Consider the following 15,239-nt stretch of genomic DNA (forward strand, 5'->3'; position numbering starts at 1 on the left):
CTGATATATTATCACATGATTAAAACTGGAATAAAATCCTTGATTGATCATACGCCCGCATAGGCGGAGTACAAGTTGCAAGCTTGTTGTTTTGACGAGGAGAAATATGCTTAAGGAGGAGAGTTCTAATGTGGCTTTGTTTCTGGTTTAATAATTATTTTCTCTGTATACAAAATGGCCCTATTGACTGCTTCTTTAATTGAACCCAACTTCATTTCAAGTTGCACTAAGAAGTGATAGCTTTTTGATTTTTACTTTGCTCTGTCTACTGTGAATGAAGCCCAAGTGTTTTCTTGAGAGGTTTTCCTGCCCCTGCTCATGTTTACACACACACACACACACACACACACACACACACACACACACACACACACACACACACACACACACACACACACACACACACACACACACACACACACACACACACACACACACACACACACACACACACACACACAACAGTTGTTTATGCCTAAGCACAGCCAGTCAAGCGACAAATTAGCAGCGACTGGTGGAACAAGCATCGCAGAGGGCTGTCTTTAAAGTTTATGCAGTGGAGTCTGACATCCAATTAGCTGCTTCAATCTGTGATGCCAGTCACTAAGAGGAAAAGATACTGAACATAATATTTATTAAATACTGGCAAATTACTATGTTTATTGAGTTTGAATGAAGTGACTCTGAATGATATGTAAATGATCCCCTTTACGCATTCTTCCGGATATCTACAGCTATTTGAAAAAGTCTTCTTTTTGCAATCGGCTCCGCTGTCATATTATGGTGGTGGCATCAGTTAAGACTCCATTTCCGCAGCAGGCTGAACATCTTTTGTTTCATTAAACCTCATGGCGTGAACATTCCGGATCTCATTTTTTCTGCACAGTAATAGACACGTCTACCATTTCTTTATGGGAAAAAGTCATTCTCATCCTAATTTGAAGGTTTGTTTGGCAATAGGGCAAACATCAGTGAGAGCGCCTAAATGAAAAGCTGAGTGAAAAAGACTTGGCTGTCATCACTGGAGAGCGAATGGCTTTGTCTTAAAAGGTGCACGGTTCCCTGGTTACAGTTTTTTCGATTTTCTGCTCTTACAGAGTGAGACGCTGGGATTAAAAGGTCTTTGCGTTAGTGTGGCTTCCCGTTTGCCTGAATGTAATTCCTACCCATAAATCTCTTGAGATGGACCCTCAGTCCTCTCTTCTCTTCCCTGACAGATAAGTGACAGCTGACCTGACATGATGGAAGACAAGATATTCCCTCACCCCCAGGAATGGCTTACGTATCGTTGATCTAGTTTGCCAATGTCCTGATATCTTAGCCCATGTTGGGAGACCAAACCACAGATCTTGCGGCATTTCAGCAAGTGTTTTCCTGCATTCAAGTTCATTTATGGAGTTGTCTTGTTGCCACAATGTGGAGTCATGAGGAGAATCAAGTGGGTTGACAAGTATCAAACATCTACAAACAGTGACACTGTATGAACAGTGAATGGAGGACAAAAAGACAATGTTCAAAGACAGTGGATCTAGCAGAAGAAAAGAAAACATTTTGTATTCAACTACAAAGCCAGCCCTTGGAATAGAAAAAGTTCTCAGGATAAATATGACAAATCAAAAGAAAAAGTTTTTTTTCTTTTGATTTGTCATATTTCTCTTATAAACATCATTGGTGCTTCCCCACGTATTTCCTGATAAGACTACAAAAGGCTGTTCATCTTCTCACACCTTGGCAGCTTAATTAAGCGTTAAACCAATGTTTCTGTCGAGGATAAATACCAAAGCAATATGCAAAATGGGAGAAAAATGCCTTCATCAGACAGTGTCCTGTCTAGCCTGTCTGCTGGCCTTTTACTAGCCCACATGATTTGTTTCAACATGTTTGCACAGCTGTTTAGCTGTCCAGACTATTAGTACAACCATGTAAGATAATGTAACATCCTTAAATCCTTAAATTACATCCTTAAATTATGCCATTTTTCGGGTTACTGTTGCTGCTGTAACCCAAACTATCAACTAGGGACTATCAATACACAGAATTTGTCTACCCCTCATAAAATTACTTTACATTACAATATGATATACGCTCCTGTTCAATTATATCTAAACCGTAAAAACAACTGCTGACTGTTAAATGAATACCTTAAGGCTACTAAATAAAAATAAATGTTTAGTTTTTCTGTGTTACAGCTGATTTTCATTTATTATATATTATGTTAAATTAATAAAGTTTGTTTGGATGAGATAATGTCAGCCTACTGTAGTATTTTTGTATGAATGGAGTTTTTATTATCCTCGCAGATTTTCAGCATTCCTCCCATTTTCAAGCTGATGAAAGCTCTAATCAGCAGAAGAGTTTAAAAAAAACTGTAAGGGGGAGGGGGATCAGGGGTGGAGAGGAAAGTTATACATGAGGAAGTTCAAAAGATGTTTTCAAAGCTCAAGATTTTAAGTGATTATCAGTCTGCCACTCTGCCCCATGCCTGAAATTAAATAATAATAAAAAGAAAACAATGCTTTTGCTGAATCTACAGACATTTTTGTTTGTAGATAATGTCTGCACTATCTCAAGAACTTTCCTCACAAGCAGCATTGCTCACCACAATCTCCACCGGTTGTCACATTTACTTACTCTGTTCCCCCTGCTTTGTCACATCTCGTCTTGTCAATCACTGTGCAAAGTAAACAGCACTAATTGGCTCTGCCAGCAATTGTTATCCGTTACACCGGTCCGAGTAGACATGAATGAAGTCTGTGTCAGAGGGGGACAGAGGCCATGTAGGTCATTGATAGCGATTTCTATGGACTTGGATTGTAAAAAAAAAAAATGGCAGAGGGTCAGAGACGCAGGAGCAAATAGCGCCCAGTCTTTTATCCCCAATAGTAAGTGGGCCACGGCTTCACAGGAGGGATGTACTGTATAGCTGGCAACAGAACAAGTCACACAAGGACAGTTGTCTTGGTTAGTGTTTAACAGGATGGGAGGGGGCACAGCAAAGCTTTGGGAGAAAATGGTTGAATGATCAAATACTGCCACAAACTGTCCCCATTTCATCAGGGATACTTGTAGTCCAATAATATATTATTAAAGGTGCACTACGTAACTTTGGGTGTCAGTGAAATAAAAAATTTCTAAGGTATATTCTCATAACTGAATACACAAACTTTCCTCGCAGGAAAATTCACTGTTTCAGGGCCCACAGATTATTATTATTATTTTTTTTTTGGCATTTTCATGCTTTATTGACAGTGCAGAGACAGAGTTGAAATGGGGCAGAGAGGGGAATGACATGCAGAGAACGACCGCTGGCTGGAATCGAACCCGGGTCCGCTGCTGGCCGAGGCCCATGGGGGGGACGCCCTACCAACTGAGCTAAGGGCGCCCCCAACAGATTTGTTTTTCAAACATATTATAGTCTTACGTTTGGTTCCAGGTGCCTAAAAAATAATGTTGTTTTGATATGATAGAATTATTCAAAACCAAGAATATTATTGTAAATATGTTTTGTAAAGTAACTGCAGGGTGTGCAAAAGTAAATAAATCCACCATCCACTGACACTGCATAGTGCACCTTTAATAAAAATGTGTAAATATACCCACATTTATTTTTGGTTTGTTCTCATCTTTTTGTCACTGTCGCTTCATAGATGCAACATTAAATGACAGCAAAATGGATACGGTAAACCAACTCTGCAAGAGGTCGATAACAAAAGCATCCATTAGGGAATACCAATAAGCAAACTCCCTTCATGCATCATCTCATCGAGGACATGCCCTCGCTCAACCTCTGATCGCCTGGCTAAATAAGCTCAATGGCCTCCCTTTATTTACAAAACATGTTGTTCAAACCACGCTCCATCAGTGTGGTTTGCACAGTGCTTTAAGGCAATTTGTGAAACTCCCCCTTATAATCAAGTGCAATGATGTCAGGTCACCTGTGCATTTAGGAGGAGGAAGTTTTCACTTTAGCTTCAAGCTAAACTGAAACAGAAAGCGCAAAGCAAATTAAATGAACCATGCTAAATAAAAAATTGCATCTCAATTTCCCCCTTTCCCCAGATGTGATATGAAAGATACTGTTCATAAGAAGAAAAAACACTTTCTTTATTCATGCATTAAGGCTACAGGTAATGTTTGGATCTCCCTAAATCAGGGGTCTTCAACCTTGGTCAATAGAGAAACAGAACTGGGACCCGGATAAAAAAAGAAAGGAACAGTGTTGAATTTTGTGTTTATATTCGATAAAACATTTATACATAATTATAATTGGTCATTTTTATTTTAATTGATGAGGTTAGGCATTGCATTTTAAGCTCAAGGCCCAGTTATTGTTAGAACGCAATCCATTCTTATAACCACCTAAAGCTAGAAGTTGAGTACATTTTTGCTTTTCAGCTTTCTCTTTAGTAGCGGCTAACATTAGAAACATCACATAATCCATTCATCAATTCATGACTACCTGCGGTAACCCCCGTGGCCCTAAAGGAATGACTTTGATATGTTAAAGTAATTTTACCAGTACGAGTCATCAACGTTGTAATGATTCCTACTTCACAGCTCTCTCAGTTCAACCTGATTAGTAGACTTCTCCTAAACAGCAAGGCCCACGGCCTGTGTGTCCGGCTCCTGGCTGAGTAAAGCGTCATTAGGATAGAAAGCAGTTTTGCTGAAAGGCAACAACGACTCCACTGAAACTCAAAGCACAGAGATTTGAAAGGTTGGATATTATTTATGATTTATTTATGCAGTTCAACATGGCCCTGTGAATGGATAACACAGACAATTAAGAGTCCATTGTTAGTGTGTTTATTATGTTAGAATCATTTTGGTTCAACCTACTGTTTCCAAACACTGATTATTTTCACTATAGTGCACTCGACCCTTAACACAATTTGACTATGTTTAACAAATGTTTGTATTAGCTTCAGTTGATAAGTTACAAGATGACAAATGACAGCACAGCTATTATCATATAAAATCCCCAAATAAGACACAAAGCAAGAAATAAATACAGACATTGTTCAAAATATTCACATTTACTTCATTTTTTTTTCTCCGTTCTCTCCTTTTAACTGTAAATCAGCCTGCCCTCTCAGCAGGTCTGGTCAAGCTAAACTAATAGAGATGACTGGAGGGGGGTGGAGAGAGGCTTAAAGTCTTGGGGGGGAAAGCTCCTGTAGTGGAGACATTTCAACCGTTAACTCAGGAGAAATCACATAATGAGTGCCTGACTGCACAAAGCTACAAAACAGATTTAAAAAAAAAAAAAAACAAGCCAACATTTCCCTCCTTGGCAAAAACGCAAAAATTCAACGAGACTTGAATTCTAAGAGAAGCACTTGCCAAGACTTTCAAAAAACTTTACCCCCCTATGGGACAAGAAAATGATTTCCTCCTCAGATATGACAAATAATCTCACAACAATCAAACGCAGCTGGTGCACATATACCCTAGGTTAACGCTTACTACAGCAATTTATATTATTTTCCGAGTCATCATTATATTAGATTTATTTCATTTGTGGACAAAACAAACAAAAACAAACAAGCCCCCTGGTCAGGCACGACAAATAAAAATATACAGCGAACACATAGGCAGGAATACAGTATTTGATAATGAATGATTAAATAAGACCATAACCTAGATCCACTGTGTCTCTTAATGTTCTTAATGTGACAGAGCTTTGATATCAGATAGAGGAGGTTAAGAACAAACTATAGACTCATCGTGGGTCTATAATTGGGACATATTTACCATAAAAACCCTCACACGATTATGCATATATTAGCAACTTCTACATTTTCACTCACTGTTTTGTTTACATCTTAAGGAAGGACTTGTGTATGAGGATTTGAGCACATTTGGTGAAAACGGATGGATAGCTATGGTCAACGTCACATTACTCTGTTCGATCCTGCGTTATCTAGTCTGAAAAGATCTATTCCTTATGGTCAGTGGGGAGCTTGAAAGTGTTACTGTTGCAGACAATTTGCAGAGAAAAACATCCCAAGTGGCATGTTTGTACAATGTAAATGTGTCGCATGCATTATGATACATCTATCGTGTGCATAGAGTAACTGCAGCGTGCTTAAGTCTTAGTATTTTTGTCCATCCGCAGCACACTATGAGGCGCATTCCGACAAGTGGTGGTGCGTATTATTGACCACACCAGGACTGGTACATTTACAGATAATAAGCTAACATATGAGCTTTTAATTGATTCCTGTATGGGCTGCTGAAGTGAAAGTTGTGACATTCTACTGCTTAGTGTCCATGAATGCCTGTGGCTGCGCGATGCGTTCAGGGTCTGCTCCGTTACCGTTACATCGAGGTCTATCTCTTGGGTCTGTCGATGTCGTCGATGGCTGCCAAAAGTTTCTGACGAGCCTTCTTGTTTATGTGCGAGCCCAGGCAAACATTCACCAAGTTGGCCAGCTGCTTCATGGAGTACTCCTGCACAAGGACACAAAAAGTGGGGGTCAACTATACACGGAAAAACGACTGCCCTCTCAGCGAGAAAGTGTAATTCGGTTAAAATGATAGAGAAAAAAAAAGTTAGGCAAACTTACAATTATCATTATACACAGAGAATGGATTTTTCTAACAATTGTGGTGTTGATAATTGTTGATTAAGGTTAGCGTTTGCTTGGGTTTGTAACAAATTGCTCTTTAAAAAAACAAATCAAAACAACAAAAGCCTTTTGAAAGTTTAAAAATGTAATTTAGTAGAAAATGAAGGCATATTTTTTCCACTGTGATGGATAATTGTTGCCTGCTGGAGCGTCTCACCCTGTGATTCTTGATAAACTGCTCCATGTCGTTCTCGGTGAGGTAATAGGCCTTGATGTAGGTCTCCACAAACTCCTTATCGGGGATGGGTCGCAGGTCGGTCAGCTTCTCCAGCTTCATGAGGAACTGTTGGAAGTCCAGCTGCATCAGGGCCCGGCCCTCGTTGCTGCATTTCTTCACGTTGGCATAGCTACAGCACAGGGGGGCAGGGGACTAGATTAGTATATAGGTAATACTATAGGTAGGCAATGAATGGGTTAAAAAGAAACGAGTAAATTCTGCGTAATCTTTCTTTTGATGGATCAAAGTCATCACATGTGTTGGTCACAGGTTGCGGTTAATTGTAAAGATGAAATGTATTCCATGCAGGTGGGGGGGGCGGGGGAGGGGGGAGGAATTTAGAGTATATGTTTATTTATATTGAGAAAAAGTTTTTGGAATAGTTTTAAATTGTATCATTCTAGCTCCCTGACGGTATTTCTTTGCATACAAAATTGTGTGAAAAGTGTTTCAGCTCGCCATGCGCCAATTTTAATGAACAATTTAGTGGGAGGAAAAATAAAGAAAAAAATGTCAAAACTCCAGCAGCAAAGTAATCAAAGAGATTGTGTGCTGCTGATAATGGGACAAGCAGAGAATCCATTAGCTTTCAAAAGCAAGCGTTAAAACATTTTTTTTCTAAATGGAAATGAAAGGAGGAGAGATGTGTGTTAGTGATGGATAATTCAGTAAACGTATTGTAAGAATTCAAATCTACATGTCACACATTTCATATAAATCTGTAATGTTGCAGTCGTCAATACAAATTCGTGCTCTTATTCAGTCATGCTTGATTTTATGCATCATAATACCATGCTTGTGTTGCATTGTTTTATTATTTACAGTATTTTTCTTGTCAATGCATGTTGGATTGTTATGAGCTCATGTTTGAATTTCCATTTAAATCCAAGCAACTGCAGCATATACTATGTCTATGTAGTAGAAGGACACACCAGGTCCTTACGTGCATGTCTGCAAGTGTCCTGTATTTAATATTAAGTCAGGTAGGTACACTGCCTGTCTGTGCTGTGTCAGTAAATGTGTGTGTTTCGGCCAGAGTACAAACACAATCCAGTGTGTGTGTGTGTGTGTTCCTGTTTGTGTTTATGTACTTGGCAGGGGCGTCCACATGCAGTTCAGTTTGTGTTTGTGTTTTTGTGTGTGTGTGTGTGTGTGTGTGTGTGTGTGTGTGTGTCATCTAGAGTACATGAACACACCACGCAGACAGGTCTTCTCTGTAACACACTTGAGCTTTCTCTCTCTTCTATTTCCATATTCTGCCTCACCCTCTCTCTCCCTCTCTTTCATCTCCTCTCTCTACCTGTCAGGCCTGCCAGAGTTTAGTGCTGAGCATTTGAGCGTTGTCTCAGAATGCTAACCGAGGCATTTTCTGCAAGTCTCTAAGGGGAAGCCAGCACTGGACACAGACATTGAATAACAGGGCTGGGCGACTCGGAGTACAAATAAACAAATATGACCGCTCTGTCTTGGTGTGCCAGAGGGGTACGATGTTGTTTGTTTGTGTGTGTGTGTGTGTGTGTGTGTGTGTGTGTGTGTGTGTGTGTGTGTGTGTGTGTGTGTGTGTGTGTATGTGTGTGTGTGTGTGTGTGTGTGTGTGTGTGTGTGTGAATAAAGTGTACAGGGATAACTATGCACATGGCAGAAGTCTGCAACAGCGGCTTAAATGTGCAGTGCATTGCGGTCGTAATGGGACATTTATTTTCATTGGAAAGGGTTCAAGAGTTCTCCTGCAGCCATGGGAAGAAAAGTGCTTAGCAAATATGTTGGGAGGTAAACATGTTGCCTTCTTTCTGTGGTTGAGGGAAAGCCATCCTTCAATGCGTAACGTTCAATGTTCCCCTTGCTTCTTAAACCACTTACTGAGTAAAGGGATGGCAGGGATTTGCCTGCCAAGAAAAAAAAAATACAAAAAGAACCCTGCTTTGAAGTTCAGTCACCTATCACAACCCATGTCTTCATATCGACCAATTTCTATGCTTTACTTGGATTTAATTTTTTTTACAAAAACTCTGGCAAATAGACTAAACAAATTTATAGAATCCATTATTCACACAGATCAGACCGGGTTTATCCCCAATAGGTTTTAATTTTTTAATGTTAGGAGGGTCCTAAATATTATGTATAACAAATTCGACAGCGCTTCCAAACAAGCTGTTTTATGTCTGGACGCGGAAAAGGCTTTCGACCAGGTTGAGTCGGGGTACTTGCTCAAGGTGCTGGAGGAGTTCGGTCTTGGGGCCCCTTTCATTTCATGGGTGCGCTTAATATATGCCCATCCCACCGCCTCCATTCTAACAAACCAGAACCCTGGCGCGTGCCCCTTCAGAGGGGCACGCGCCAGGGTTGCCCCCACTCGCGGCTCCTCTTTGCTTTGGCCATCGAGCCACTAGCTATTAGCATAAGAGGGCACGCACTTATAAAGCCAATATCACTAGGTGGGATGGACCATAAGATCTCTCTGTACGCAGATGACATCGCCCTTTTTGTAGCCGACCCCGAGAATTCCATTCCTCACCTACTCCAGCTAATTAATTCCTTTGGCGACGTCTCGGGCTACACCATAAATTGGCAAAAAAGTGAACTCTTGTCTTTAACAGCAGATCTGGACTCAACATTCCTAGCCAATACGCAGTTTAAAACAAATCTGGTCAGTATAAAGTACCTGGGCATTAAATTATCTAAAAACCCAAAGACACTTTTTAAGTCAAATTTTACAGAAAGATTGAACAAACTAAAGGAGAACATAGAGAAATGGAGAACATTACCAATCTCCCTTATTGGCCGTGTGAACGCAGTAAAGATGGTTTCCCTGCCGAGACTTCTGTATCTATTTCAGAATGTGCCAATTTACATCCCTAAATCTTACTTTAAGTCAATTGATTCCATTATAATGCCTTTCATTTGGGGATATAAAGCACATAGGATCTCAAAAGCCCACCTTCAGAAATCCAGGGAGCATGGCGGACTGGGGTTAACGTGTTTTTTACATTATTATTGGGCTGCCAATGCTAGTCATGGTGTATTGGCAATTTACATATGAAAAAGATGTTAGAACTGAACTGCCCCCCTGGTTGGTTGAAAAAAGCCTGGCCCCAAAAACTTATCTTACTGCCCTCCTTTTCTCTTCTCCAAGACCACCTGCCTCCTTTAGAGGAGACCACTTTATTCTATCCAATGGTCAGAGAATTTGGAAACAAATTAGGAAGGCCTGTGAACTACAGAGCACTACCATACATGCCACACTTTGGCATAACCATGCCTTCCCCCCATCGTTCACAGATTCAGTATTCAGAGATTGGAGCCGGAAGGGAATAGTAACAGTAGAGGACCTTTATATAAATGGTCACTTTGCTTCATTTGATCAGCTAGTATCAAACTTTTCACTGTCCAAAGCTCAATTCTTCAGGTATCTACAGTTGAGGAATTATGTCAGAGAGAATATACCATCCTTTGAGTCCCTGCCCGCAGATGATCCATTGTCCAAAACTTTGCTAGGCTCACCAGAAGCTAAAAACCTGATTTCATCTTTTGTGGGAATATTTTTAGACCAGCAGGACAAATCCACTTTAAAAATAAAGCAAGCCTGGGAAAAAGACTTAAACATTGGAATAGCTGACGATGAGGGAGCGCTAAAAAGCATAAAATCCTGCTCTATAAACTCGAGGCTTCAGTTAATTCAATTCAAGGTCACACTTAGATTGCACTATTCTAAGGTTAAACTGCATGGCTTTTTCCCCAAGTCTTTCACCCTTATGTAACAGGTGTAAGATTGCAGAGGGTACACTTGCTCACCATTTTTGGGAATGTCCAAATCTTCACAACTTTTGGTGTCTTGTATTTAAATGGTATTCTGATGTTTTGGATGTTTCCTTGGCCCCTGATCCGGAAACTGCCCTGTTTTGCCATTACACAGCCCTGGAAAGATTGGATCATGATGCACGCACAATCATAATTTATGGAATGGTAATTGCCAAAAGATGTCAATTAAAACTGTGGAAATCCAACAAGGCCCCTCGGTTTGATGATTGGCTGAGGGAGCTGGTGAGCATTTTACACATTGAAAAGCTGAGGTACGAGATGTCCGAACACCATCACGGATTCTCAGCTGTATGGGGCCCAGTGCTCCAGGACATAGGAAATTAGACTGTGTGAGGTTTGCCCCAGTTTTGTTTTTGTTTTAGCTTTGTTTTGTTTTTTGTTTATTTACATCGTATTTTCTTACTAATTTTGTCTTAGTTATTTATTTCACTTCTGTTTAAGTGAGGGGGGGAGGGGGGGTGTATGTATTGTATGTGTTTACTTATTCTGTTTTTAGTTTGTTTGTTTTATGTTTGTATGTAAAAAAAAATGCAAAAAATAATCAAAATAAAAGCAGTAGAATCAACCACCAAAAAAAAAAAAAAAGAACCCTGCTTTGAAGTTCAGTCACCTATCTGTCGCATACGTGGGAGAAAGTGGTGAAATGCATCGCAAGGGATGTGTCAAGAGCATTTTACAGTGTGTGCGAATGGACTGCGTCACACTATTCTCTGACAAGCTTTTTGTCAAGCCGGAGAGGTGTGACACAGGGGGGGGGGAGAGAGGGGAGGGCTGTCAGCAGAAGGAGATGGCAGGGATTTAAAGTGGTTTTCATGAGAGGGGGGATTGCTCCAAAAGAAACTTGGCAACAGAGTCTGCAGGTTTCTTATAGACTGCAGGTGATTTCCCCTGTTCTTCTTCTTCACGGTGCTTGACAACAAGCTTTGGAAAGAATTCTCAGTGTTTTAATATGAAAATATCCAGATGTTCAAACTGAGCGATAAATACAGAGGAATTTTTTTTTGAAGAAAAGCGCAAAAAGGAGGCGACAGATGACAGTGAGGGGGCCTCAGATCACTGTCATACACTAACTCACAAATGCTGTTTGGTACATGACACAAGCTGAAGGACACCATGAACTGTAACTGCAAAAATAAATTAATTAATTAAAATAAATAGATAAAACAAACCACTGTTTGACAGATACAGTATGCACTGTATTTAGTCAAGATCAAGATTGATCAATCCAGACTTTAGCATGATGCCTGTAATGCTAAAGTCTGGATTGATCAATCTTTGTTCCTTCCTACTTTGCAGTGCAGTGTCAAACGCTATCAACGTGAACAGCATTGAGTTGCTTTCTTGAATAACCGCTGAGACATCCTACATCTATATTTAATCCACAAAACCTCACTTCTGGCTGAGCCTTACACTTTACTGACATCTATCAATATCCATAACCGTTATATATTTTATGGTTTCAAGATGCTGCTGACTGCAGTGCTGACAGTTCTATATTTAAAAATAAATGCAAAAAGGAAATGAGAAACACTTTCCTGAAGGCATAATTAATTTCCACAAAATGCCACAATTTAAACATATTTGGGCAGAAATAAATACAGTTATAATGTTGACAGTGCATTTGACCTTCGGAGCTCTTATTTTATGAGAAAATCTTTTTGGAATGAAAGCAGTCCAACTCTCAGACTTCGATTTAAAAAGATTAGTGTGGGGAAACCCAGGTGTGACAAAATCAAACGAGGTCAAGCTGGACTTAATACTCCTTCGCATTGCTCTTTCCACCGGAATAAATAAAAAAATACATAAAAAGTGTGCAGACAAGTCCATCATGCTCAGGTAAAGTTACAGGAGTTGCAGACTTGTCTCAACTCCCCTTCTGCCTGTAAATCCTACCGAGACCTCTAAAACAGCGTAATGTGACAGGTTTCTAACGACTCTGGGAGCTGCACACATTCCCCCTTCGATGCTACACAAGTGCTTTTATGACTTCCTCACCCTTCAACCAGAGTCCTGTTGGCCAGACGGATGCAGTGCTCCCACAGGACGTTGGACACAGGCAGCGGGATGCGCACGTGTCTGGAAACATCTCCCAGACGCTTGTTGAACTGCTCAAACTCCTAGGAAGAAAGCACAGGTGAACAAATGCAAGAGTTAAAGGTGCACTATGTAACTTTGGGTGGGTCAGATATGTGAACATTTTTCTAAGGTATATTCTTATAACCGAGTAATCAAAACTTAACTCACAAGAAAATTGGATCCCTGGAACACTGTTTAAAAGTTATAAAGCTGCCTCAAAAGTTACAGTTTGACTGTTCATGTTTATAGCAGCAGGGGCCCACAGTTTTGTCGACAAATTCTAGTCTTACGTTTTGATTTATGATGATAGAATTATTCAATACTAAGAATTACATGTAGAGTAAGTATGTTTTGTAAACTAACTGCAGGCTCTGGAAATGTAAACAAATCCCCCTTCTTTGATGGTTAAAGGTGCCATAGTGCATAGTAAGATAGTTAAAAAAAGTTGAAGAATTGAATAACGTTTAAGAGGCGGATTTCTTTCATTGGACATTAAACCTGTATTATAAGGACATATCCTCATAGGTTTAGTGTGGAAAAAAAGGTGGTTATAAATGTCATTAGCTTGTACATGGTCTATTGGAATGGGGGGAAAAAACAACATGCTGACAGACACGAACAGACATTTATAAACCCCACAGTAAAAGTCGTCAGGAACAACAACATAAATTGATTTCCCGCTGACTGGCTCTCTGCTCCTCTCTGGATGAGGCCCAACAACAGCTCCCACCACAGTCTACACAACCTGGAGAAGCCCAACACAGTTATTAAAGTGCCTCAAGCTGTGACTTGAGCAATCAAATTATTTACAGTCAGCCTGCGAAGAATAAACTGAGTCAGCGGTTTGGTGTTAATCTGGTGTTGTAAATACTTCGGTCATTTAACACAGTACTTACTCCTAATAGAGTTACGAGCAAGTCAGATCAATAAAGGCCAAATCCCACCAGCCACCACCCAGACTAATCATGCGTATTAAAACGAATCATTAGAGCGCCACTGATTCTGAGTACTAGGTCATGTTTGGGTACATCCCAACCCCGGACACTCATTCATTAGCTTTTTGAGCCCTTACAGTCAGCCTTTGGCCCTGGGTCTCCAAATGTTCTCTCTTTTATGTTTTGACACAAAGATAAGTAATATCCCAGAGATGCAGGCTTGCAGGACACAAAGGAGGAGTTCCAGCTTTGCCAAACACTTGTTGTGAACCCAGTGCACTCTTGAGATGTTCAATTATGGATGGAATAATACAATTGCGTTATTATGTCGCTGTTTAAAAAGGAACACATTGCAGTGCATTGAGGCGCTGTATGTGAATATGATGGATATGTCTCAGGAGAGGTGTGTGGGTTTCTGGTGTACGTTTTGCAAATAAATGACTACCTGACTTTAATTCAAATTGCATCGTGGTAAAAAAAAAAGGAAACAAATTAACCTGGATTTCTTCTATAGCGTACACAACCGTCGTTAACTATGAGGCCAGGAATGAAAACGTGATCTATTCACAAACAGTCCCGCAATAGTTTCTGACTTAAGCATTTTGTCAATGAAGTCGTTCCAGGGCCGCTGCATTTCCTCGCCACTTTATATGCAAATCAGCGCCATTGTTGAATGCTACTGATCAACCTGAATTCATGAATAAAATATTCCCCCGTGTGCAGTGCGACTAAATGTAGCACACTCATTTTCAATCAATGCACATGACACAATCCATATGCATAATGAGAGTCTGACAAGTTGGCAGAGAAGTCTATTAGCAACTGAAGGGGAAAAGTACATGCTGCTTGTAACATGCATCATGTAAGTCCATTAGCTGGTCGATTTTGACATGGTTTGGCAATTTAGCTTGTGAGCTAATTTACTTAGACTTAACTACTGAGCAGCAAGAGCCAGGCTTAGATTAATGACCATATATGATCAAAAGTTGAGTGGTTTTCTTTTTTCGATTTAATAAGCGAATAACTTTTTAACCATGGATGTGTATATATTTATGTATCTGTTTTCAGCAACATCTGTTATTCAATCAAGGCCTTTTTGAGACATGCTGGTGCATATATGCATGGGGATTTGTCTGACTCAGACGCTGGCCTGTTCAGGATTTCACACCACAGCGAGCCCTTCAGACCTTTCAGTCTCCGAGCGTCAGAGGCGAGAAGAAACCAGCGCTGCGTGTCCTTTCACCGCATGCAACATTTATAATGGGATAAGTGGCCGGCATGCATAAAAACACACATTTAGTGGAAAAGTTCCAATTCCAAAAGTACCACTGAGCTCACGTCCTTAACAGAGCTGAAACTTCAGCGCCGATCTACATTTAAACTTTTTCAAAAACTCATCCATGTACTAAATTATTCACCCCCCATCCCAAATATTTTATGGTAAAGATTCCCGCATGAATTTAAAACTCAAGAGGGAACATCAAGTGCCTTAAGAGTTCTTGACTTCAACTGAATAAAGGGAAACACTTCATGTAAATGACCCAGATTGTATTTAAAAAG

The 15,239-nt window shown here is 40.2% G+C and overlaps 1 protein-coding gene across 1 annotated transcript in view; it reads right to left on the minus strand.

Annotated features, from left to right (window-relative positions):
• Positions 1 to 4,765: 4,765 nt before the first annotated feature.
• The window catches only part of vps50 (VPS50 subunit of EARP/GARPII complex), a 127,423-nt gene continuing 116,949 nt past the window's right edge, over positions 4,766 to 15,239 (minus strand). Inside the window, exons 26-28 of the mRNA XM_080045172.1 lie at positions 12,664 to 12,785; positions 6,790 to 6,979; positions 4,766 to 6,453 (exon numbers count right to left, since the gene is read on the minus strand). Coding sequence (XP_079901298.1) covers positions 6,334 to 6,453; positions 6,790 to 6,979; positions 12,664 to 12,785 — 432 coding nt within the window. The 3' untranslated portion in view covers positions 4,766 to 6,333. The remainder of the gene's footprint in view (positions 6,454 to 6,789; positions 6,980 to 12,663; positions 12,786 to 15,239) is intronic.

Source organism: Ammodytes marinus, assembly GCF_949987685.1.
Source record: "Ammodytes marinus genome assembly, chromosome: 17".
NCBI classification, from domain to species: Eukaryota; Metazoa; Chordata; class Actinopteri; order Uranoscopiformes; family Ammodytidae; genus Ammodytes; species Ammodytes marinus.